The sequence below is a fragment of the Corvus brachyrhynchos genome, unplaced genomic scaffold (genome assembly GCF_000691975.1).
Source record: "Corvus brachyrhynchos isolate BGI_N302 unplaced genomic scaffold, ASM69197v1 scaffold60, whole genome shotgun sequence".
In the NCBI taxonomy this organism is placed as follows: Eukaryota; Metazoa; Chordata; class Aves; order Passeriformes; family Corvidae; genus Corvus; species Corvus brachyrhynchos.
The window spans coordinates 6,757,435-6,782,845 of record NW_008236767.1 but is presented as its reverse complement, the minus strand read 5'-3'; the positions used below and the strand labels follow the sequence as shown (position 1 = coordinate 6,782,845).

Sequence of the window (25,411 nt, the reverse complement as noted above, 5' to 3'; positions counted from 1 at the left end):
ATATTGCAAACCATTTTCAGCTGAGCACCACAGTATTTAGTGCAAATAGCCTTGTTTATTATCACCTTAAACTTGCATTTAAGTTGCAAATGCTCAATAAACACAGTCATCTCTCCACATAAAGATATCCTTTCCCTCCTGGTCATCAAGACAGCACTTCAGTTTGGGAGGTACATGCCAGTTCAACAGGGGAAGGAGGTAGTGGCAAACAGACCTCAATATAACAAACATGCCAGGCAGCCACCTATAAGGGAAAAAAAATACATCATGAACAAAATGCCTGGTTTGGTTTTGTGGGTTTTTTTTAGTACTGCTTTTTACCTTGAAATCGCAATACAGAAATAGTCAAGCCTCGATGACAGTGCAGATTTTCATAAGAAATGTGAATTTCCGTTTTACGTCCAGCAAGCTATTGTGAGCACAGCAAAGGTCACTGCTAAGAGAATGGTGGAACCTTCTTTACTGGAACACACCAGTATACTGCAAATATACAGCCAGTAGCAAATTTCTAAATAGATTTATTCAAACATTCTCAGTGCCCATAATTTTGCAGTAGACTCTTTAGAATTTGTAATAGACTTTTAAATATGCAGAAGAATGTGAAATTACTGTACTGTGTCAATGTGAAAAACCAATTGAGCAGCTTCAGAATCATACCAGTTAGAAGCACGTGTTTTGGGTCTACCAAAACAGATTTAGATATATTTTGTTCTTACTTAAATAAAATCAATTTTAGAGGTAAAGACCACAGTGTGAAGGACTGGCATACAGGACATGAGAAGAACTTCTTGGTTAGTTTCAAATGTTTTTGGGGCCCTGCATACCATACTACTCTGTATATTATATTAATTTGTACACATTTCAGGGTGTTGCTATATCATTACCCATACAAGGACCTTTCATGCATTTTTCTACATTATGTCCGTGTTTGGCCAGTGTTTGTTCTGAATTTGAAATATGGGGTGTCACCTCATTCATTTTTGGGAGTTGTGTCCTATAACTTTCTATTTTTTATCTGCCATTATAAATACTCCTGCATTTAGTTAAAGTAATTTACTGAGTACCTTTAATTCCTCTGTTAGGACTGTTGGTTCCAGAAGTAATCATTGCCTTCAGAAAGAGCAGCATGTGCTCACAAGCAAATCTTTTTGAAATAGCGTGCTTATTAGCAAAAGATAGGTCTAAAAAACTCAAAATATTCCAAGTTTTTTAAGAAATGCATGAAGCCATCTTTTCACTTGAGAAAATAACTTGGCTATCATTATTCAGCACATCATGGACTGTTTACATAACACTCAATGTGGCTTAATTTTGAAGTGCACAATATAAAAAATGAGATCTTTTTTAAAGAGAAAAAAGTATATTATTGCATCTTCTGAAGTTTGTTTTTTAGAAAAAAAACTTAGAAGACTGTTGATCAGTTCAGTGCATGAATCCATTTGTGCAAATATTTAAATTTGTTGTTAGTCAGAAAAGCACTGAAGCATTTTCTTAACTTTTAAGCAATTATTTAAATTCTGCCTATAATGTAATGTTTTCCTCTAGTGTGGAAAGTATAAAAATATAAACTTAATGAAGCTGAGTACTGATTGCTTATTCCCATGAACACACTCAATGAATCTAACAGAGCTGGCATGTAACTAAAGCAAGTCCATTTTGGAATAAGGCTGTAAAATAACCAGTTATAATATAATATCAGCATATTCTACATTATCATTATTAAATATTTATATGGCACTGGAAGAATTGTAGTTCTTTAGACAAGCCTGTAAGCATGAGAAAATATATATAATACATAATTAACATTATTTGGAGTTAATGTGGTCTTTTATGTCCATGTTGTTATATTATCACCCATAAAAACTACTTTTAGACAATATTATTCAGATTCCAAGACCTCATTATGAAAAGTTTAGACATGCCAAAAGTAACACTCTTTTTCCAAAAATGTTTTATTACCCTATTAATGATTTGCTCACATATATATTTTATACTTTGTACCTCACTCTGTGGTACCTCACACTTATAATCAGGTGTTCACCCTGGATCCTCCTGAGTTATATTTATTGCATGCTGTTTAACCTTGCTGCTTTATAGAATTTTCTGTGCTGCTCATCCCAACAGTGCTTTGGTGTAAAGAAATTCTCACTAATACTTGGGAGCAGGAAGTTTATATTGTCCGTATTTTCAAACACGATTAAATCGTTGTGAAATCAGGTTCTCAGTCATTTTCTGTGTTCTCCTTGGAACATCTAGAACTTCATTTTTCAAAGTATTTGAACAATATTAAACCCTTTATGTTCATAGCAGAACTCCAATGACTTCAGGTTGGCAGCTATGAGATGCACAATTGTGCTTCACATCCCATCCAGCCATCCTTTTGCTATCCAAATGTTATCCAGTTATCAAACTTTCTTTCACATCCCATCCTAGACGACTGTCTGCAGGAAGACGCAGGCGCAAGCTGGCAAGGTTCTGCTCAGGTCCCCTCTGTCCAGCTCAGCAGGTGCCTTACACCTCCCAGAGCAGCTGCTCTCCCTGCTTCCTAACTTTTCAACACTGATTCTGCCACCTTTGTCATTAAGTATTACTGGTTTTTAAACAACTAGTGAGCGTATGTGAGTCTTTGTGTATGTTTTTCTGCATTTATTTGCAAGTCTTCTCTTTTCTGAAAAGCAAGGAATGGACATATGCCATGTTCTACCTCACTGGTCTGGACTTGGAGTTGAATTCACGGCACCCACCTTGGCCATCTGACATTCCAGAACAATCAAAGTAGAAGACTACAGAGAAGTGGGGTAGATGTCCTATAGCCAGGAGACTTCCTAGCCCCTGCCTGACAGCAAAATAATGACATTCAGACTCATTGGTGTTCATCCCAAGCTCTGGGGTGGATGTGCAGCATCAGGTGGAGATGGTGGCCTTCTCCATGACACTCAGCTCCTTGTGCCTTTACTCTTCTTTTTTTTCTCTCCTCCCCTCTCTTGCCTCCCATCCCCTCCAAGTTCATTTTTTAGAAAGCTGAGCAGTTCTGTTTGGAGTTTGTCACACACACACACAGAGGTCACACACACCCCTAGTGTGTATCATATCAGACTGTATTATTTGACAAAATCAGAGCTGGAAAGAATGGAAGTGTCACCAGCAGCTCTGGTAATAGGATTTCCAGCCCATCTCTAATACACTTTTAAGTGCTTTCATGATGTCCTTATATGTATGGCCACCACCCAGTAAATAAGGTAAACATATGATTGTATAAATATGTCAGTATGCATTAATTCCCATTCATTTATAAGTATATTTCCTGTATTTTCCCCTTTTTTATTCTGGTTGAAATTAATGGGTCTGTTGTTGAGTTTGTTCATGTGCGTAGGGATTGATAGGTAAAGCAAAAACACATCACAAAGCATTATATCTTCTGCTATGCAGATTGCCATATTGCTTATAGTACTGACTAAGCCTTTGCATTGTAAACAAGTGTCTTTATATTTGCCCTTAGTTGCAACTTTTAGTACTATTCAGGTCCAGAAATGCAGTCTCTGGTATCTGGTAATTTGTACAGCATTACATAAAATGCTGTGAATTGCAATTTTACTTTTTCATAAGACAAGCACTTTTTCTAGCTTAACCAGCCTTTTTTTCTGGCTGACATTGGAGTTTTTGCTGCATCTTTCAAATATATATATTTAAAATAGATATATATGGGTAAATGTCAAATACTTTCATATATTACATATGTTCATCTATGTATATTTATAAAACAATATATGCATGTTATATATTCACCATGCATAATATATTTATGTGCATCCAAGTGATACATATATGTATGTTAATTATAGCAGTGCAAATGTAACTGTTTCAGTAGTACAAAAAAGATTTCTCTTCTCTGTTTTATTCTTTCTGACTAGAAGAATCTTTAATTCTCTCTGTGTAGTGACACAATTTCAATTTTCATGAAGATATATATTAGCGACTATGGCTGAAGCTAAAACCTCTCAGCAAGGGGAATATTATTAAAATTCAAAATACTCAAGCATACTTCAAAACTCAGATGTTGTATCTAAGTCAAAGTGGTGTCCTCACTTGACTTTGAAGTGAATGCATTGGACATTTTTCCGTTTTGTGGACAGTGCAAATCCTTTGGACATGTAAAATTGCTTCTTGAAACGTATGGCAGACTTAGCTTTTCCTAGTCCATCATCTTGCAATTGCGGTTCATAAGAAAACTAAAGGTCATGTCTGTAAGGCTGACATAGCCTTAATGCCATTAGCACAGCAATTTGTAACCAGAGAGTTCCAGGGACCCAAAGTATCTGTTACACTGCATGCATTGTAATAAAAATGATCAGCCTAAGGAATTAAAGTCTCTTAAAATGCAGTGGACATACATGAAAACATTTGGCCTACTTGTAAGAGCAATATGGAGACTATGATAAAAAAACCAAAACAACAAAACCAACAAAACAAGCAAACAAAAACTAAAAAGCAAAACCCAATATAACCCAAAACTGAAATGGCAACATTGCCATTACTTTCCAGTTTCATATATTTATGGGGTGAGAGCACTTGCCTAACATATAAAAAAGCAAAAAGACATATTAGCTCTCCCAGATCATTCATTTCCCAACTCCTAAATAAATGTGTGTGTGCAGGTGTGTTCTCATCATAGTTTTCTTTCTGTAACTGCATAGCTTCCTAGAAGCCAAGCTTCAGATGTAGGGGGCATTATATCCTGGCTCACTCCTTCCTGAAATAAGCAGCTGCTGGGGTTTAGGACATTTCTTTTGGGAATAAAATTCTTAATATCTCTTGACAAGAGTCAATGACTGAACTGTCTTGTCTCCTGGTCAGTGCTTTAACAGGTTGGCTATTGCATGCAAGGAGAACAGCATCCCTTCTGCTGCTGGCAAAAAGGCACCTGCTTCTGAGAACAGCTTTTCCTACATTATATCTAGCCCTAGTCCATGCAGATGTTTTTGGCATTTCATAAACCAGTTTAGGCTGTTCTCAGTGAAAGTGTAAGAGAAAGAATAAATGAAAAATATGGTTATGTTTGATGCATGATTTTTTTTTGGTAGCTATTAAAGTGCTACAAGGCATATGGCAATATTTCCCTTAAACAATAACAAAAAAATCCCAGAATGATGACATACACAAGCATGTTTTACCTTTTTCCATTACATTAGAATTGCTAGATGGAAAAGCTATTATGAAAGGCTTCCAAAGCAGGTATTTCATGCTTCTGTGATACCTCGTTCTTTCACTATTTCTGGAGTTATGATGTAGTCAGAAATTTTCAAAGAATCGTAAATAAAATCATGTATGTGCAAATACGTGATGTATCAGAGTATGTGCTAAGTAAACGTGTATTTATAAAACAATTCCCTAATCTCATCATAATACAAGTCCAAACATTTTTTTGTCTAGCAAGGAAACCAATGATCTACTGCAGCTGAAAATAAAGAGCAAACTACATTTAAGTTAGTGCCATGAATTTGATTTGAGGCTAAATCATGTGATGCTTTACATTCAGCAGTGCAAAAACCGAGAGATGCTCTCACATAATTTCTGCCAAAAAGTGGCAGAAATGTCTTGATCTTGATAGAAGCCAGATTTTGATTTGAAGAGAAACTGTGTTTGTTTTTGAAGTGAGTTAATAAAACTAGATTTCACTATTAGCCTAGGGCTTCCATTTGGGGAATTAAAACACTTGTATCAAATTAAAGTTGCATATCCTTTATCACATGTACCCAGGTTACATTCATAAAACATCCATTTTTACTTACATACCCTAAATGAATCCATGACAATGCCCTGTAGATGATGACAAAATGTATATTTAGATTTGAAGATGTTCTTCTGAGCCACCTTGACTAATTATAGATGACAACCCATGGCTTATTCCTTTGTTTCTGAAGCATCAAGAATGTGTCAAAAAGCTTTCTGAACTCTCTGGGGTCCCAGATGTTGTTATTGCAATAGGTGACTGGAATTAACAAAATGGCAAACGTCATTTGCTAAGAGCCTCTTGTGACTCGTGTAGGAAGGCAGCTGCACTGCAAATATGCATATGAGTTATCTGCCAGAGTGGACAGAGTTAAATCAAAGGAATCTCTAAAGGAGTTAAAGAGCTAAGCACAAAGAGAAAGCCATGCTGGAGAGAAGTCATTCTCTCATAAACATCTTCACAGGGGTATTAATAAAATGGCTGAGCCCATGCAGGCTAGAAAAAGGGATTCTTCTCAAGGACAGGCTTGGGGTTGGAAGTGACCTAAAATGTCAAAAACATTACAAACAGACAGGATTATGTGAACACAGAAAAGCTGAGAGAAGGAATAAACAATTCAAGATGCTCCTTCCACCAAAGAGACAGCAAAGACAGCAGATGCAAACTTAAGCTTAGGTAAGCTTTGTAGGAGCTCCATAAATATGCAGCCAATTTCCTTCTATTTGCCTCTTTAATGTCACAGTACTGAAGATAACTCATTTTAAGCTGAGTCAGGCCTGCCTAAGTTTGATCACAGCCTGCACAGCCTGGACCATCCTGGTACTAGCTGACATAATCACTGCTGTTTCCTGAATGTAACCTTCATTCTGGTCACAGAGTCCAAAAATTGTTTAATTCCTCAGCATGGCTCAAGGACAGACACCAGTCTCCAGGTGTGAGCATGGCACCATCATGAAAAGAGACAGTGTGACAACTGTGTAGGTTTATGATACATATTCATGTAAAACCTGAATTAGGTTCAGCTCTTTTCTAGGCTTTGATATACTCACATAGTACATGTTCTGGTCTATAGAGAAAGGATGCCAGACCTCCATTTCTCATTTAAAGAGAAACATCTGTTTCTCATTTAAAATAGAACCATGTTACACCATTATGGCTTTGTAAAAAAGAATTTCTGAATTTGGAATGTATTGTGTTTGCCCACAGGTAAAGCTGCTTGCACTGTTTGTTGTTTGCATATTGGCCATGAGGCTCACTTTGCCCTTGAGGAGGTCTCTCAGCATATATTTAAAGGACACATAAGCATCCAGTAGTAGAACATTTACTGAATGTTCTGAATGTACTGAATGAATTTACTGAATATTTTGCTACAAAGAAGAGCTTAATTGGTGTCATTAATAAAGAAGTATTTTGATAATATCTCATCTGTAAACAACTGAAATTATATTGCTCCAACTGAAAGGCTTTGATCATTACCTAATTTTCTGAAATCAATAGAATAAGAAAAAAACCCTTTTTTCTCCGTTAATAGAGCATCTCTGGTTTCTTTGAGACAACACTGACTTTTTGGTTTTACATTGCAAGGAGCAGTATTACTTGAGCACTGCTTACTAGAGTGAAATTAATGTAAAAATCTATTTAATTCCCACATATTATTCTACAGCAGATAAGAATTCTGAATATAAACCATGTATAAATTATGTAAGCTGAAGATGTCCATATACATTATGTGTGAATACATCTACGTAGTCCTACTTGCTGGCAACATTTCTAAGAAAAACTGCATTAATATGTTGACAGCAGAAATAAGTTTAGGCACTTGTAGTTTCTAGGTGTGCTTCTGATGAATCAGAGGTCAAAAGTAGTGATCATCAACTGGGAATGATTCTCAGCCTCTGACAGATCCTACCTGCTTTTCATGGGAAATGAAATGGACATCCAGACATTAGTACTTAAGTAACAGTAACAGTGTTGGGCTGTGATCCAAATTCTGTTTGAATTAATAAGGGATTTTCCTTTAAATTCAGCAGTCTAAGGATCAGGCCCTTAGAGTACTGCCTTGTTAAAACATGTCCTTGCTTTACTTTCAATCACATGGATGTTTATCTTCCAACAGAAATGGGATTAGAAGCTCCAACAGCAGCCAGAAGGCAGCCACAATTTGGAATCAATACCCATGTGTAGGTTTTAAGAGCTGTTTGAAACCTAGGTGAGGGTTTTAAAGCATGAGTTTTCAAAGTGAAAGTCAAATTATGTCCCAAAGGGAGCTGTGGAGATGCCAAAATGGCATCACCTAGGATGATGGTTTTTTCTCTAATGCAGCTAAATTGAGCAGGATGCCTTTACCAAAAATAATTTCTCAACCACAGGAGTGAGTTGGATGTTATGGGATGAGGGAAATCCCAGCGAGACTTTCCTTAAGGAACAGACACACTCCCTGTGCCTGAATTCAGTCTGTGAAAAGAATGACCATTAGTCCCAGGGCAGTACCCTTCAGAAAATAAACCACAGCCAGGTGAGCAATGCTTAACCCCTTATCCTAATTTAATTCTTTAATTTGGCAATAAAGCATAAGGAGTTTTGGCACACAGTAGGGGAGTACAGGTGCATGGGAAAGTTCTCTTTGCTCTAAAATTGGAAGGAAAGTCATGAGTTTGGTGAAAACCATGGGGAAGAACTTCATTCAGCACTTTCCAAACTTTGTGCAAAATCATCAACTGAACACTTTCTCTTAAGAACAGCACTCATCTGTATCATCACTCACTTCCTTTAAAATATTACAGGAGTAAAATAATTTTGTGGACTGAAGGTCATGCACCACCAGTACTTTTAGTTAATGTAATTATACTCGTTATCACCAGAATTACAGTAGTACTTACTTTTTTCCTTTCCTTTTCTTATTTGTCTTCTACTTTCATTATCTTTCTGTTGGGATTTCAAAATTTTCTTCCCTTTTATAACTAGTGTTTCAGTAAAACAACAGATTCTTTGGGGGGAGGGGATGGGAAGTGGATTTGTGTTGTGCCTAAAGGGCTGTCATACCTTCTCTGCAGCATTACATTGCCTTGGCCTACCTACCTTGTCTTCACCTTCTGATTTATTTTTTCTTTACATTTAGGCAGGAGTATTAGGTGATGATGTTAGATGGAAAGACAGGTCCATAGGAAATCCTTCTCTTAGACTATGAAGATTTGAAGATTTAGAGTAAGGCTTCACCTTGATCTCCACAACAAGTATAAGCCACTCAAAGAGCATAAAGGACTGTCAAGGAAAACTAATTTGTTGTCCCAATGTATGTTTGCTATAAGTATGTGCAAAATACCACCCCCTACCATTAACTAAATGTAATATTCTGTCACCCTCTAGTGGTGGGTTTACACCACCATTTTTCAGCTAGTAGTGATGAAAGATGGTCTTGCTACATGTCTAGCAGAAGACTTTTTAGCATTTAGGAGTTACTAAACCCCAGGGTTTGGTGGCCTGTGTGTATGGATTTATGATTTTGGTCTCCACTGCATATATCTGAATTTTATCCTAGAACTTCATCCTATAAATTAGTATTGGTTTAGGGCTGATTAATTAAAGGTTTGTGGGGGCTTTTAGAATTATTTGTGCCCTTCTCCTTGGATAAGTCAAGAGAAAATTGGCTGAAATCCAACTTGCAAGCTAGGGAGCATGACTGTGCATTTGAAGCCCATGTTGGCCAGTCAAATCCCTTCTTTCTTAGTTCCAATTTTTACCCATAATAAAAGTCCTTGGCTAAGACTGTCTGATGCTGCACTGGACCAGTGCAATGCCCATTCTAGTCTGTGAAAGCAGCAATTGTGCCCAAAATCATAGTGTGACCTATGCATCATATACGCCTCTTGGTTTATTTCACAGCAAAGTGACATCACAAATCTGAAAGACTTGACATCACCTATTTTATTAGCTCCAACAATATGTACAAAATCTGTGTTTCTGACCCAGCTGCAGAAAAAAAGCTGAAAGTACAGTATGCTGGAGTATAGAATTTAATGGGTTCATTTATCAAGATTCCCAGTAACTGATAATATTGATGTGTTTTACACGGATATTGGACCATTTGGTTTCAGATCACATATGACTTAAAGTGTCCTAAGTTACAGCAAAATACCTGGTCTTAAGCTGAAGTGTTGTGCTTTTTACTGGATCAAGATCTGGTGAAACATATAGAAAGTTGATTCAATACTTGAGACAACTGAAACTGTCCCTTTTGATCACTTTGCAGAGCTCTTCTCAGAGGTATAACAAGTGTTATTCATCTCTGACCAGAGACTGTGCAATTCCTCTTGACATAAAGGATAAAATGTTACTACCTATATGTCTGTAATTTTATCAGTATGGGCCATGCATCCACTGCTTATGTGTGAACTCAGAATTGTCCAGTAATTAGAGTGGTTCCCTGTATCTCTGTTAAAGAGGTGTATGGCAGCATCCTTGTAGTTACGAATGAAATATAAGTGTCTGTCAGTATGTCAGCAAAGGCTTTCTGCAGCACTCACCTCACCAGGAGGATTAGTTTAACCAATCTGCCCTTAGACACTTCAGGAGCAATTATCCCTGCTTGGACTACACAGAGCCTGCCAGCTACATCATGGAAAGGCAAGCAGTTTTCATGAGGGGACTATGCTCTCAGTAAAACTTCCAAGTCTGTCAAGAAAGAACACAGCCTACACTTCCTGTAATGTGTAATAAGCCTGGGACACCCAAGAGGAGTCTCTTGAACCATGTTGCTAATTAGCAAACCTTCTGAATTGCTGAAATTTCAGCAAACCTGCCAGTTGTTGCTTCTACACTCACGAGAGCGTTCTAAAAATGCAACTGGGAAGAGAGGGGGAAAATACTTGCCACGTTGTCATTAACATTAATCTATGTCATTAATTCAGTGTTTTAAAAATAATGCCCAAATAATGGCAGATTTTGCAGCTACTTTCAGGCTTTTATGTCTGCATCTGGATCCTGCAAACATTGCACACGTGTACACCCACATGCAAGCAGAGCTAGGCAGATCCACAGAGACGAGATTTGCATTAACTTTTTCATATTCATTTAATTTTCCTTCATTTACTGGAGAAAACAAGGGGTTTTTTGCTAATGGAACTGCAGTTACACATAGGGAAAAGGAAGTTATCAGTCTCATCTTTATCATCGTAGATAATGAAGCAATTTCAGTAACACACGGGTCAACTGATTGTTGGTGATGGTGCATCCTTCAGAAAGAATACAAATAGACTTCCCTGACCCTGGAGTGCTAAGAGTAACATGAAACTTACTCTGACTTGTAAGCTGAGCAAACATGACACGGAGATCACAGAATAAGGGCATATATGCGTCTTTCAGCCTAGTTTTGACAAAGTGACTTCTTTCTCCAGAGGGACATTTCTGCCATTTTTTTCCAGCATGTTTCACCTTTCACTGACTATTAATTCCAGTATGACTTGACTTCAAATTATGATTCCCACTTATAAGCATATGTGAGTTATTACTTAATTTTTTTCATCATTTATTTGAGTATACATCACTCAGGATATCTAAGAAAATAAATGTATGAAAAACAATTGAGCAAACTGAGTTTAATCAAATGTAGCAAGTTACAAATATTAGAACAAAGAGTATTATTAAAATTCATATTCATTAATTGAGGCGTTTTATTACTAGCGACTTTAAGAATTCAGGCCAGACCATAATATTTCATAAAACTGCGCAGTTTCTAATATTCTACTCAGTATTCATCTAGCTTTAGACTAAAGATAACTTCCCTACGTCTTGTGCAGGCTAACATTTATTTAGCCATAAGTTTTAAACAGAATTTTCAGAGCCTTATGAATTGGATTAATAAAGCATGTTTTGCTAAAAGAGGAATTATTCAGAGTATTCTTATTTCTCTTAATGCATGGCCTATGTAATATGTACCATTCCAACACAAAATACTTCAAAATAAAGGCTTTGGCACAACAACTAGTGTATTTGTTCCATGCAGAAGCACAGCTGAGGCTGGGGTTTAGCCTCTTCATCATGTTAACTAACAGATAAATAACTATTAGCAATATCAATGCATATGGTAAAAGACCCTGAAGATCTTATCCATGGTTTGCAAATGGGAAAACAAGACATTTCAAAAATCACAACAGTGTTTTGCTGTAACCCATCCTCCTAATTCTCTTTTCAACTGGGCCATCAAATCTTAGGACAATAGTAGTGGCTGCTTACGTGAAAAAATATGTCAGGCTTGGTTGTCTTGGTTGTATAAGATATTAGATCAGTGATGCCAGTTCCAAGTTTGGAAAAGGAAAATGCCAGGCTAGACCAGAAAAAAAAGACCTAAATTACTTTCTTTTTACAATGTTGAAGACAAAAGTTTAAGGTGAAAGGGATTAATTCTTTTTCTAGAGTAATAACCAAACTCAATTTCAAAGAAAATTTGGTGGTCCAGGTAAATGTTTTCCTATGGTGTGGCTCTTAAACAGGCTTTGGTGGGTAGAACAGCCATATTTGGTAACTTCTAAGTATTGTCTGATTTTTGTTTGTCTCAACAGAGCTACAGCGAACCTGTTGATGTTAAAGCCTCCCCACAACCTCAGATGATGAATTCAAAGCAGTCAGTGTTTCATGGGCCTGCCCAGGCCCACTCTGCACTGTACCTCAGTTCCCACTACCACCAACAACCAGGAATGAATCCTCACATCACTGCCATGCATGCCAATATCCCCAGGAACATAGCGCCCAAGCCCAACAATCAAATGCCAGTGACTGTTTCCATAGCAAACATGGCTGTGTCCCCACCTCCACCTCTTCAGATCAGCCCCCCCCTGCACCAGCATCTCAACATCCAGCAGCACCAGCCGATCCCAATGCAGCAGTCCATTGGAAACCAGCTACCAATGCAGGTCCAGTCTGCTTTACACTCACCTACAATGCAGCAAGTAAGTTGGAGCTTTTCAGTTCTCTGGGGAATTGTTTTATTTTTGGGGAGGGCATGGGGAGGGGAGTCATCCAAAAGTTGGCATAGTGAGAGAGATTTAGATTAGCTTTAGTTTTGCAGGTTCAAAACCATGGTAGTATAGGTTTAGTCTTTCAAGGGCAAGAACAAATGAATGAGTTTACCTAGAGATGGAAAACTGCAGTAGAAGTGTTTGTGCTAGCAGTGATGTCCATCATTGTCCGTAGATCCATCTGCAAATCTGTGAGTATCCTGAAACAGTGAAATGCTAAGTTTTCAGGAATCACAGTTCACAAACAAAAGGCTAGAAAACAAATGTCTAGAAAATGATACAAACAATGTCTAGAAAATGATATAATTATAGCTTATGCTGTTATCCCTGTGCTGACTGTGATGTGGAACTGTCAGAGGGAACATAAAGCAACCCAGGTTATGTTGAACATGCTAGATTAAGTGAACAAGAGTGTGTTACCTTATGCCACATTCATAGCTTCATTTTGCTAAATAGATCTTTTTACTGGAACTAAATGGGCTGTGTCCACCATCCCAATATGGGGCTTTTTTGTTTGGGTTTTTTCCCTATTCTGAACATTTTGGATAGTTGATTCTCAATATATTTCCTACTAGTGCTGAATTAATGCAGACCATCCATGGTATTGTGCCCTCCAGGCTTATGGAGGGATATTAAGAGAGCAGATAAACTGTTGATTTCATAAGAGAAAATTTCCTTTTGTATTGTATGAGATGTGACTATCAATAATAAGATCTTGCTTTGAAAATTGGCATTAGAATGAAAATTTTTTGAATGGAATTGCAAGAATCTACAAAATTTGTACACACAAAACTTGTCAGTACTGGCTGGTAATACATAGTCATGAACTTGCTCTGTGTTTTAAATTTCTCTGTAAATTCACCTTTGCTGACAAGGTATTTGCATTTGCTTTCCAAGCCAGAAATATTTCATCTCAAGATTGGCCTTTAGAACTGGGAATACTTGAACACAAACCATAGCTTCTCACTGGGAGAACAATTTAACAGGGAAAGAAATCTTCCAAAGCAGAAAAAAAAACCCAAAAGAGTTGAAAGCAATCTGGACTGATAAACTTGGTTCTTCAGAAGATAAATCAAGGTGTACTCAGGATGATTTGGATTTATTCAGAGACTTTGATCTTAGTCTCAAGAGTGATTTGGAGTAATCAGGAAGGAAAACTTGTAAAGTGTTCACAACTTTTTCCTAGTCCAGTTAATTTTTCACTATCAGAGAAAACAGACTCAACAGACTAATGACCACACATACATGGAGTCATGTATCCATTAAGGTTTTCCTGCAATTAGTGTGAGTGTCCCAGGAGAGCCACACCCAAGTCTCAGAGAAACTCAGGAGCTGACCCCAGGCCTGGGCAGCTGGAACTAACAAGAAGAAGTCCTAGGCAGGTGAGCCAGGAGTGTGACTGGAGATCCTAAGCCTGGCAGAATCCTGGTTGAACCTGAAGGCTCAGAGCAATGAGACACAAAGCAATACTCTGGTTCATTTACCAAACATGAGAAATTACATCTGTGACAGCAACCTGTTGAGATCATATAGCTATATTTCAATGAGTTTTTATTGCATGGTAATTCGATCTTCCAAGTTCAGATTGTTTGCCAAGTTCAGTGTCATTTGTATATTACTTGTCCAGTGCAGAACTCCTTATGTCTTTTCCAGAATCGTTAGGCATAATTTACTGAATAGATTGGAAAATCTGTCTCTATTTAGTGAATTAATAGCACAGTTGGGGCTAGCAAAAGATGTAATGCAGATGTTGGATACTTACATATTTACACATAGAACATCATTATTGTATGAATAAACAGGCATTACTCTAAACTCTCTACAAAAGAAAAGCTAACGTAATATGGATCTTCTAATGTCTTATTTTGCCAAGTTGCAGGCTTGTAGCATAAGGTGTGTGCATCCACTGTTTGAAAGTATTTTCAGTTGTCTGTGAGATATGTGGCATGTAGTTGACTTGTTTCTAGCTTAAGAGAAAATACAGGACACTTGGTTGTAGAAAACAGAACTCAGAATGTAGACCTGTATCATGATGAGGTTTTTTTAACTAAGGACAATTACAGTTAAGTAAAAAATGCTGTACCTCTGTGTTCCTGTTAAACTCACGAAATTTTAGGTTAATGCTTTTTACTAACTCCTATTCCTTAGTCAGAAAGCTGATGCTTTTAATGAAGATACTGTGGTGGGATATTTCTGTTTCACTCAAGGTGCTTGTTACTTGTTGAAATTCTGCACCGCCAATCTACATGTCTCTTTAAGCACTGTGTAATATCTGCAAGCCAATTTATATTTCTTACGCTCCTGCTTTTGCTTTAAAGTAAAGCAGCTTTTGAGCTCTGGAAAATCTATGTCATTTCACTTTGGAGTATTTGTTTGGAGTTTTTTTTAGCATACAACAGCTTACAGAGTTTGTGAATTGAATTTAAATACAGCAAAACGTATATTACATTTTAGGGCTACAGGTGTACTAACAACACCATGATTTGCCATGACAGAACAGAACAGTGGTATCCTGTTCTGTTTCTTAGGTATGACTTTTTTTAGTCAAGAAATGACAGAAAACACTATCCCCAGGATTTCATACTGTGTTGGAACACAGAAGACAGGTTGGCCATCAGGAGGCAAATAGCAAAAAGTCAAGAGACTACAGCCTGGAAGTAAAGGCCTCTTTCTGACTCAATTGTCAAAGGACTCTGCTCTCCCTTCTGCTCGAAATAAAGCAAACACTCTGCTGATCACAGAGCTTGTTAAAGAGGAAAAGATCTAGTGGGAGAAAAATGGAGCTCTCCCAGCAGCTCAGAGTCCACAGCTGGAAGGAGAAGGAGAAGGCACCACTCTGTCTGGCCTATGTTGAGGAGGGAAGGGGATCTCTGGATGTGAGGTTCAGTCCCTGTGTAGAACACTTTGCTATGTAAAAAGACAGCTAAGAAGAATGGGAGAATATGTATTCTGATAAAGGTGAAGCAATAGTTGCCTTTAAGTCAACTTTTTTTCACTTCCTCTTCCCTCAAGTTGTTTTATTTCCTCCAAGCTTAGGTGTGGCCACTGTAAACCTTTCCAAAGATTCCATGTAAGCAAGCAGCAAGAACAGAAACTAGTTATCATACCACTCCCTAGAGAATGACTTGCAACAGGAGTAATTTTCCTCTTTGGAAGCCTCAGCACTACTCACACTAGATAGACTAATACACTATAAGAAAGAAAGAGGCAAATTTTGTCATGTCACACCACAGCATGAAGCTTAACAGGCAGAAGAGTAAGTCTGCCAACAGCTTCCTAGCAGTCTTCTACTGCAGGTCTTGGCGTCCTCACCTGGCTGGGCACCTTCATTGCAGACTGTGCTGGAGGCATGTTAGAAGTCACCAATGGTGTGTTCTCTTTTTTTTTTTCCTTTTTTCCCAAACATCTGTCTTTGAAATAGTTCATGGCTCACTAGCGTGGCACTCAACAGTAGCAGGCTCTGCAAATCCCTGCTCTCAACAGATCCCCTGCTTTAACTCTGGCTCTGTGGCATTTGGTCAGTCATTTTCTCCAGGAAAAGGAGGATAGTTTCATATCAAAGACCATCTTGTAGTATGTCCGAAGGACTGCCAGCTCCAAGAAGAACCACAGAGAGATCCAGATTTCAGTTCTGGCAGGCAGGAGCACTGTTCTCCAAAAACCGTTGTGCGTGAAATTCACGAACTCTTCTGTGCAAACTTTGAGGAGGGACAAATAAAAAGTTCTGACCTGGGGAGAGAGTTCCGTTCCCACTGCTTCCAGAACAATGAGCTGATCTTCATCGGTTCTACAGGGAACAGCATGTCCTTCTCCACATCCAGCACTCTGCCTGCACGTGTGCAGCTGCCAAATCAAGAGTGACTGCCAGCTGGAGAAGGGCAGTCTCTTTTGAGGATCCACAAAAACTACAGAACACCAAGAAAATCAGAAGTGTTGGTAGCCAAAAATCCTCAGTGACTGCACAATTTCTGTTATTTTTAAAATCAATTAACTCTGTGGAGTATGCAGCTGATGCAATGCATCCAAATTGTTCTGAAATGTAATGTAAAATTTTGGTATTAGCATTTTGGTCATATACCTAGCATTAGTAAATATTTTTTAATTCCTTTTAAACAATTTTCTTTATTTTGAGTTATCTAAATTGTAACTTCTGGGAAGTAGATTGTCTCTTTTCTCTTCTGTTCTAACAGGTAATGAATAAATTAAAAAGGGTCACTACTGTAGACTTCTGGGGTGATTGTTTACAGTTATAATCCTTTTAACTGTAAAAAAATGACCATTAGTTCTATTCTCATATTTAGATTTAAATTAGATCCTGAATTTTAATTATCTTTAGCTTCTAATTCTGAAATTTATTATATTTTTCTTAAATATCATTAACAGGAGCCATGTTAAAGTTTTAATTTTCAAAGTCAAAATCCACTGTGCCGTAGTTTTTCTTTTATCCACTTTTGACCCACAGGAAGACTCACAGTAGATTAGAAGAGTGTGATTTTTCTTTCTTTAAATGCTCATGTGCGCATCTTATCACTGTATAATTTTTTAAACTGATATAGAGTTGTTTCTCTCCAGTATGTTTCTTAGGTTTGACATGATGTTTAATTTTTACTCAGCTGGGCTTAGATGATGTTATTCTTAACCCTTGTCATTCAAATCAACACAATTTCTCCAAAGTTCAGGCTAAAACAGCAGCTGAAGCTGCAGCCTGCCTTCACTTGCAAGGTCATTCTTTCCTTTCTCTACTCACACAGACATTTGTGCCTCTTTCTGAGCATACCCTGCTATCCAGCCTGTATACTGTGCTGTTTGGTGTGAAGAGTGAGGAGACTGAGAATTCACTCCCTCCTAAATACACTCAGACCTTGTTAAGGAACCCTTTTAAGTAGCCCTACTGGAAGCATCACCTTCCCTGCTCAAAATCCTTCACCCAAGCATTGCATGGGATGGTGAGTCCCATTACCAACTCTGTCCCATTTCAGTTCACAGGTAGAGGAAGCAAAACTAGATCCTTAATGTCTAGTAACCATAGCTGCAAGTGCATGTGCATAACAAAGCACCAGAAGATTAATGTATGTCACTTTTTTTTTTTAATTTTTTTTAATAATAACTCATTTCAGTCTAATTTTACGTATTTCTTTTCCTTTAGAAAATAAATGTATACAGCAAGATGGTTGCATAGCCTGCCAAAAATAATAGCCTCATTTTTTCTGGTATATATTTTATATACAGCATACTCAGGGACCTGCTGTATTTGTCCAGATTTCTTCTTCTTTTTTGTTAAGCTTTGTCTTCGAATGAGGTCAAGAGAAAAAAAAGTCATTAATATCTGTCAACTTCCTTTATAACCTTAAGGAAAAATCTTTGTATGATATCACACAGACAGATTTTCAATTTCCTTGTGTAATAAACAGATGCTTTAGGATTTGGATGTAATTTAAAGGTTTAAAATATCACATTGAGATTGATGAATAAATCAGTTGTGAAGACAAAAACATTGATGCCTGTTGAAAATACCTCTCCAGACAGGCAGGAAATGAAATTAGTTCCTAGTAAAGTGTGGAGATGAGGATCACTCCTTAGTTCTGCTGCAGGCTTTTTAGGACTTGCTACAGTGGCACAATGAAACTGCTAGGGCTACAGAAATCTAATTAAAGAGCAAATGTCCCTCCTGACATCGAATTAATCTTTATCAAGTTCCCTATTTTTATTTCAATCTGGGACAAGAAAATGAAATTTAAAATTCTAGGCATGTTGCAAAACAGTTGGTGATTTTCTCTTGAGCATTACAATGCAAAAACAATCAGCATTGTTTAACTAGACCTCGAAGCACTCATTTTCTGAGCACTTTTTATTTCATCATTGTTTGTTAAGGGCTTACATAAATAATACCCAAATATTTACCACAAGTCTGGTACAAGGCTGTTTCCTTCTGTTGTACAGATCTATATTTTCAGAGCTTTTTCTGTTGATGAAAAAGCTGAAGTAATTATTGTTTGCATCTTAAACAGTACCATACTTTATCAGTCCTTCATATTGAGTTGAGGTTGCTTAAATGACTTTGCTTTAACAAGCATGCTTTCCATCACCCACAATGCAAGTATTCTGGTAGCCCTCAACCCCCAAGAGGGACCACTGAGACCCTTCTGGAACTGCAGCCTGGCTTACATACCCCTGTGCCATGTTAGCATGTATCCCCTGAGTGTGTCCTAAGAAACAGGCCCAGTCCCAGGCAGCTGTAAACAAAATAGACTTGCCAGGTACAAGATGAAAATGTTGTTACGCATTATTTTGCAGGTAGAAGAATTCAGTTTGGCTCTGCAGTCCCAACCTTAACATGAGAGGTACCAATTCAGTCCAAACACACTTGCACATGGGCTTTGCTGGAAGAGAGCCAAAGCAATTTGTCTGTGGCCGCACAGAAAATCTGAAAAAATATGAGAATGCATCCCCACCCAGCTCCTGAGTTAAAACACAGGACCCTTCTCTGACATCTAAGCTATTATTTGTCCATATTGCGCTGGTGGTCTCTTCCTCTAATTTGGAGGAACCATCTCCTTGCTTCATGAGTAATGAAGTATTCCATGCTTGTGGATGCTCCCTCTTCCTGGAAGTGTTCAAGGCCAGGTTGGATGGACCTATGAGCAACTTGGTATAGTGGAAGTTGTCCCAGCCCACAGCAGGGGGGTTGGAACCAGATGGTCTTTAAGGTCCCTTTCAACCTAAACCATTCTATGATTTTATGAGTACTTGCGTCTCTGTGCCTGCTCACTTGTATGCTTTGCTACTGGCTACTGTCCCTATATAGTGTTTTTCTTGTATATATGATAGATCAGGGGATTTGCTACCAAAGATAAATCTGAGTGCCTGAGGGTAGAATGTGTTTCTGTGGTTGGTTTCCTCTTAGAGCTGAATTAGAAAGGCCTTATGGTTGATGTTTTGTATAAAAAATGATGACAATGGTATACAAGCCCAAATTTTCTGCTTTCAAATTACATAAAACTCCAATTAAAGTCATTGGGAAATCAGCTCAATTACTGTTTCCTTTGGATCTGTTGCAGGCATGGGGGCTGTCTCCTCAGCTTGCTGTATAGGTTTAGAGCCTGGTGAAAAGGCAGTGTACAGAGCATGGGGGTTGCAGTCCCCATGGGTGTAAAACCCACCATGGGAAGGCTTTAATTAATCTCATTAGCAGGGCAGTATGTAAATAACATGGCAACTAGATGCACAACTCAGCTGTGAACTTGCTCTCTACTAATAGTCCATTTCTTGGAGTCAACAGGGACAAAGTGAGGCTTCAAAGAGTGTTTAAGGTACTGAAGTGTTACTCAAGGTGTTCTCCATATGGAAAAGATTAAGGAACAAAGTTGCAGTCATTGATGGTCTAGACTAAAATCCATGATCAGGATGAGTGAAGTGACGTGACAGTGCACATGAGAGGCAAAACACCTGCAGGACCTCAGGGAATAGCCAAGGAAGAGGGATGAGAAGAAGGAAGTGATGTTCTATTTGAAGGAAGGTAATTTCTGTGGATGGAGGGGGCCAACTGGAAGCTGAAAATATTCATTTATCTCGACGAAAGGTACTGTGGCTGCCTTCTTACACCTGCAGAAAAAACATCTGTCCACAAAATTCCTGTCCTAATGAAGGCTGCATAAGAAAAGCAATCACACACAACACACTAACACTAAACTAAAAGCTATCAGCATTAATTCGGTCTATTCTGTATGTGGGCTTTGGCTGGGAGGAGTGAGTTTCCAAACCAGGCATCTTGGTGCAAGTTCAGTTTCTGACTCAGTAGCTACACCTCCAGTTAACTTGAGTGGGAATTGTATGCCCTTGCCCCATGAAGGAGTTTGGTCTGGCTTTTTTCAGCAGACGATGATTGCTTTCATACAGCATTCCCATGATTTTACCCAGTGTAGCTCTTCCTACTTCACAGGGACACAATGTAGAGGGTGAACCAGATACACTAGCCTTGAAATTTCGATTGTTCTCCTGGGTTTGAAAATATTTAAACATCAGAATATATCAAAAGAGCTAAAAATTATTATGACTTTTCATATGACAGATATTTCAGGGAGCAGGTTAGATGTCTCTTTGTAACTTCCACTTTTTTTTTCTCATCTCCTTGGTTTCAAAAGCAAGTTATTCTGTGCTACTTTCACTACATTAGTCCAACAACTGTTAAAAAGCTTTGGTTGAATTTCCGTTTAGTTGAGAGAGAAGTGCAAATAAAAGAAGCAGCAGATGGTCCCTTTGTGACTGAATGAAGAAAAAGGGTTTTGAGAACAATACGTGAATAGGTGTAGTCTAATAAAACAGTCAGCCACCTGCTGCCTACATCCTTCAAAAAGATTCTGTTGCATATTCTGGGAATTAGTGACTAGTGTGTATGCTTACGTTTAATCTAAATGGAAGCTCTAAGGAGCAAACAGACCTTTTTGTCCCAGTGCTGATTGAGTTGTTCTCTTGGTTTTGAATTGTTTCTGCTCTGTCTCTTTTAGTTCCATCTTGTGACTCTGTAACAGCTAACAATGCTTTGGCAGTGTTTCATTTCTCAAACCAAAGAAAGATTTTAAAACTTAGAGAGAACCTACATATTTTTGCCTATTTTAGGTTTTATAACCAAAATCACATCTGGAAAAGAAGTGCTGTCTACCATTTCACAGTACACACTGCATTTTTACTTTTTTTAATGCACCCAACCTGTTATTTTGTTTCCATACTTTGTAATGTACTTGTTTTCTCCTCTAGGGATTTACTCTTCAGCCCGATTATCAGAATATCATCAATCCAACATCAACAGCTGCACAAGTTGTTACCCAAGCAATGGAGTATGTTCGTTCAGGGTGCAGAAATCCTCCGGCACAGACTGTGGACTGGAATAATGACTACTGCAGTAATGGGTAAGCAGCCAGTGAATGCCACCTTGTGTTGAGCAACATTCATGACACAAGTATATGATAGAGCATTTGGGAACAGCGTTGTTGCCCGTTTCCCTACGGCATTTCAGAAGTGTATCTGTGATGGCACACATTTATTTACATATTTATTCAGCAGTTAGACTGTTGTGGGCAAGTTTTCAATACATACATTTGTTAGACATTGTTGTCACCTTATCTCAGCACATACACTTTCTAGTTCTCAGAGAACTTGCATTCCATAGAAGATCAGAACTGAAATCTTAGGGAGAAGGAGTAAGAAAGAAGTTTTAAGATCACTGCCTCCTCAATGAGAGGCAAATGACGTGAACTGTTTTCTAGTCTGGGTCGTGAAAATAACTAGTCTGGGTCATGAAAAACCACATCAGTGAGAAGCAGGCCTGATACACGGGATACAAGATACACAGAAGGGAATGGCATGAAGACCACATGACTGTAACGAGAAACAAAACACCATATCTGTAGGAGCCCTATGCCCCCAATATAAGGTTAGTAAATCCTTCCAACCTCCAGCTTCTCTGCAGCATGGGTTTTGTAGAGTCATGGAGTCCAGCCCACAGACTTTTATGGACACTTACACAGCTCTGAATAGACTGTCCTCTGTCAAACAATCCATAGCTACCTGTGGATTTGATTCCTGGTCTCTTCTGGAAAAAAGCAATGTGTCATTGTTCCCAGAACTGCTCTCCAGGTGTGCACTGGGTGTTAACTTCCCAACACTAGCAGCTTTCTCTGAGCAGATATGCCTGTAGATATGCCTACTCTGTGTAGAAAAGCCTTTGTGAATCCGTGTGCCTGAACTTAAACCTATCTTTGCTAAGCTTCTGCTGTCCCCTTGCAAGTGCTTACCTGAACCTGCCAACCCAACACGTTTTAGATACAGGCTATATCTGCACTAGTAAATAAAATATGCCAGAGGTATCAGTGGCTGACACCCATGTTCATGTAACCAAGCTCTCCTGCCTTCTAAGGAAAGTGGCTGCTTTGTATAGAGTGCTTATGGAGCATCGTTCCAAGCTCTGTGCTAAATCCACAGCTCTATCCAAGCAGTTTTTGACAGTCAGTGCTGCCAGCCCACTAGTGCAGGTTATCCCACACCAGTGCTTAAACCCATGTCCCAGTCCTGTGCTGTTTTAGAGCCAGATGTGGTCTCCAGGTTGTGACATGTGTCACTATGATTTTTCTTGTTATTACCATGGCAATGCAGCTGTACTTCAGTGATATGCTTGGAATTAATGACATGCAGTGGGGTTGTGGGGCTCATTTCTTTTTCTTTTTTTTGAAGAATATGACTAAAAATTTTTCAAATGTAAAAAAAAATCACATTTGTTCTTTTTCTCTTTGAACAGGGGCATGCAGAGGGACAAAGCACTCTACCTTACCTGAAAATCTGAAACACCTCTCCTTTCCACTGAGGAATGCAGGGAAGTCTTTTCATCATGGATTGCTTTATGCAGCCAAGGCAGTTCTGCATTTTATTAGAAAATACAAGTTGCTAAGCACTTAGGACTATTTGAGCTTGTGGGTCACCCACTCTGGAAAAAATAGTCTTGCTTCTTTCCTTTACTTTTTTTTTTTTTTCCCCATTTTTTCTCTTTCTTTCTCCTTTCCACCCCTTCCCTGAGATCCTTTAACGGACATTGCTTTTCTTCTTCCTTGAAGGAAACTTGGACCATTCAGATTTTATGTTGGTTTTTGCTGTGAAGTGCTGCGATAGTAACTGCCTTAGCAACTGTAGATGTCTCGGATAAAAGTCCTGGATTTTCCATTGGTTTTTCATAATGGGTGTTTATATGAAACTACTAAAGACTTTTTAAATGGCTTGATGTAGCAGTCATAGCAAGTTTGTAAATAGCATCTATGTTACACTCTCCTAGAGTATAAAATGTGAATGTTTTTGTAGCTAATTGTAATTGAAACTGGCTCATTCCAGTTTATTGATTTCACAATAAGGGTAAAATTGGCAAACATTCATATTTTTACTTCGTTTTTAAACAACTGACTGATAGTCTATATTTTCAAAGTGTTTGGAGAAAAAAGTAAAATAGTCCCAAATTATATTAATTAAAAATATTGGCTTTGTCTCATGAAATAAACACAAAAAACTTAGGAGAAAAAACTAATGTTGATAAAGAGCAAACACATTTATTTTGTACTGCCTAAAAAAATGCTTCTTTTTTTTTACAGAAAATCACTTTATGTGTACTGGTTAGTAAACATCATTTAAGTCCTTTTATGTATAAAACTGCCAAATGCTTACCTGATATTTTATTAGATGCAGAAACAGATTGGAGACAGCTAAATTATAACCTCTACATATGGCTATGTATTATTGTTTCTTCATACTGTGTCTGTATTTAATCTTTTTTATGGAACCTGTTGCGCCTATTTATGAAATAATAAATATAGGTGTTTGTAAGTAAATTTGTTAGCATTTTAAAGAGGTTTCTTTGACGCTTTAACTTTTGCTGGCACAAATTGTTCACAACTGATGTGAATATTTAGTTTTTACAGTGACAAATGTAACAACAAACCTGCTTTATTGGCAGAAAATGAAGGTAACGAAGAACTATTTCTCTATTTCTTTGGTTGTTAAGGAAAAGAAAAAAAAGGTATTTTAAGTAATTCCCTTCTTAAAGCATTGTAGCAGGAAGTTGCCCAAAACTAAGACTTGAACCAACAAAACTAACTGAATAAAACTGCATAACACTGCTTCTTGGAACTTCATCATGTTTTGTTAATTTGTCAAGTGGAATAAACATATTACCAAAAGAAATATTACCAAATATGCTTCGGCCATTTTATTATATATGCAAAAGGTCCTAAAGAATTTTAGGGAGTATATCAGAAATAAATTCTAAAATGAAAGGTAAGTTCAACAGCCACAGGGAAAGGGATAAAAATATCCAAAAAAAGGTATTTTGTCAATGTTTGGGATCAGGGATAGCTCTGAAAATACATTTCTGGATGATTTTGTCCCAGATGCCTGTCCCATTAATGAGCAGTACCACTGATTTGTATTTTCTGTGTGAAATAAAGGAAGCAATTCAGATAGAATACACATTAGGCAATGCCATTGATTTTTCTTTATAAAACAAAACAGAAACAAAGGCATGCTTGCTTCTGAATGATTTCAGGCAATGTACAATCAGAATCACTTGGCATGTAATAACTAATAAATAATGCAGATCAGATGTGATTACTCAAATGACTGTAGCTGAGAGCTCTAATTTTCCTGTCTTGAAACTGTATGAGAACTCGTGATTAAATTCACAGTTTATTGTTTGTCTGTTTAGTACTTTAGAAATATATCAGCACTACTAATTACCCAATGTCTTCTATTTATTATATTATAGTAAACTACATTTTCCACTCATATTAATTCTAAAGAGAAAAGATAATTACTGGGAATGAGAAAAATCAACTTTGATTTTGACAGGCAGTTTTCCTTTTTCTTTTATGGGAAAGAACTGTGTTATCTTCATTTCTTTTAGAGCAGGTGCGCAGTCACATAAAGTTGTTAATTTCGGTATCCAAGCAGAGTTCGAAATACAAGAAAACTTTAATGTAAATAAAAAAATACATCATGAATAAAATACTTATTCTGTATGAACCTCTGGCTAATTGGTGTCTCTCAGTCTGTAAGCACGGGAACCTGCAGTGTGTTAGCTGTGCAGCACTTTACCCATCCAGTGCTCTGAGTGTGGTCCTGTGTCCGGGCTCTG

At 37.8% G+C, this 25,411-nt stretch overlaps 1 protein-coding gene across 3 annotated transcripts in view; it reads left to right on the top strand.

The window, feature by feature from the left end:
* Nucleotides 1-25,299, top strand: part of TOX (thymocyte selection associated high mobility group box) — a 219,060-nt gene extending 193,761 nt beyond the window's left edge. For 2 of the 3 annotated variants that reach the window (XM_017727483.1, XM_017727482.1), the window contains 3 exons: nucleotides 12,289-12,675; nucleotides 21,499-21,650; nucleotides 23,036-25,299. In XM_017727483.1, coding sequence (XP_017582972.1) covers nucleotides 12,289-12,675; nucleotides 21,499-21,650; nucleotides 23,036-23,072 — 576 coding nt within the window. In that variant the 3' untranslated portion in view covers nucleotides 23,073-25,299. The remainder of the gene's footprint in view (nucleotides 1-12,288; nucleotides 12,676-21,498; nucleotides 21,651-23,035) is intronic. The other variant, XM_008644947.2, reaches the window with a different exon arrangement.
* The last annotated feature ends 112 nt before the right edge of the window (nucleotides 25,300-25,411 follow it).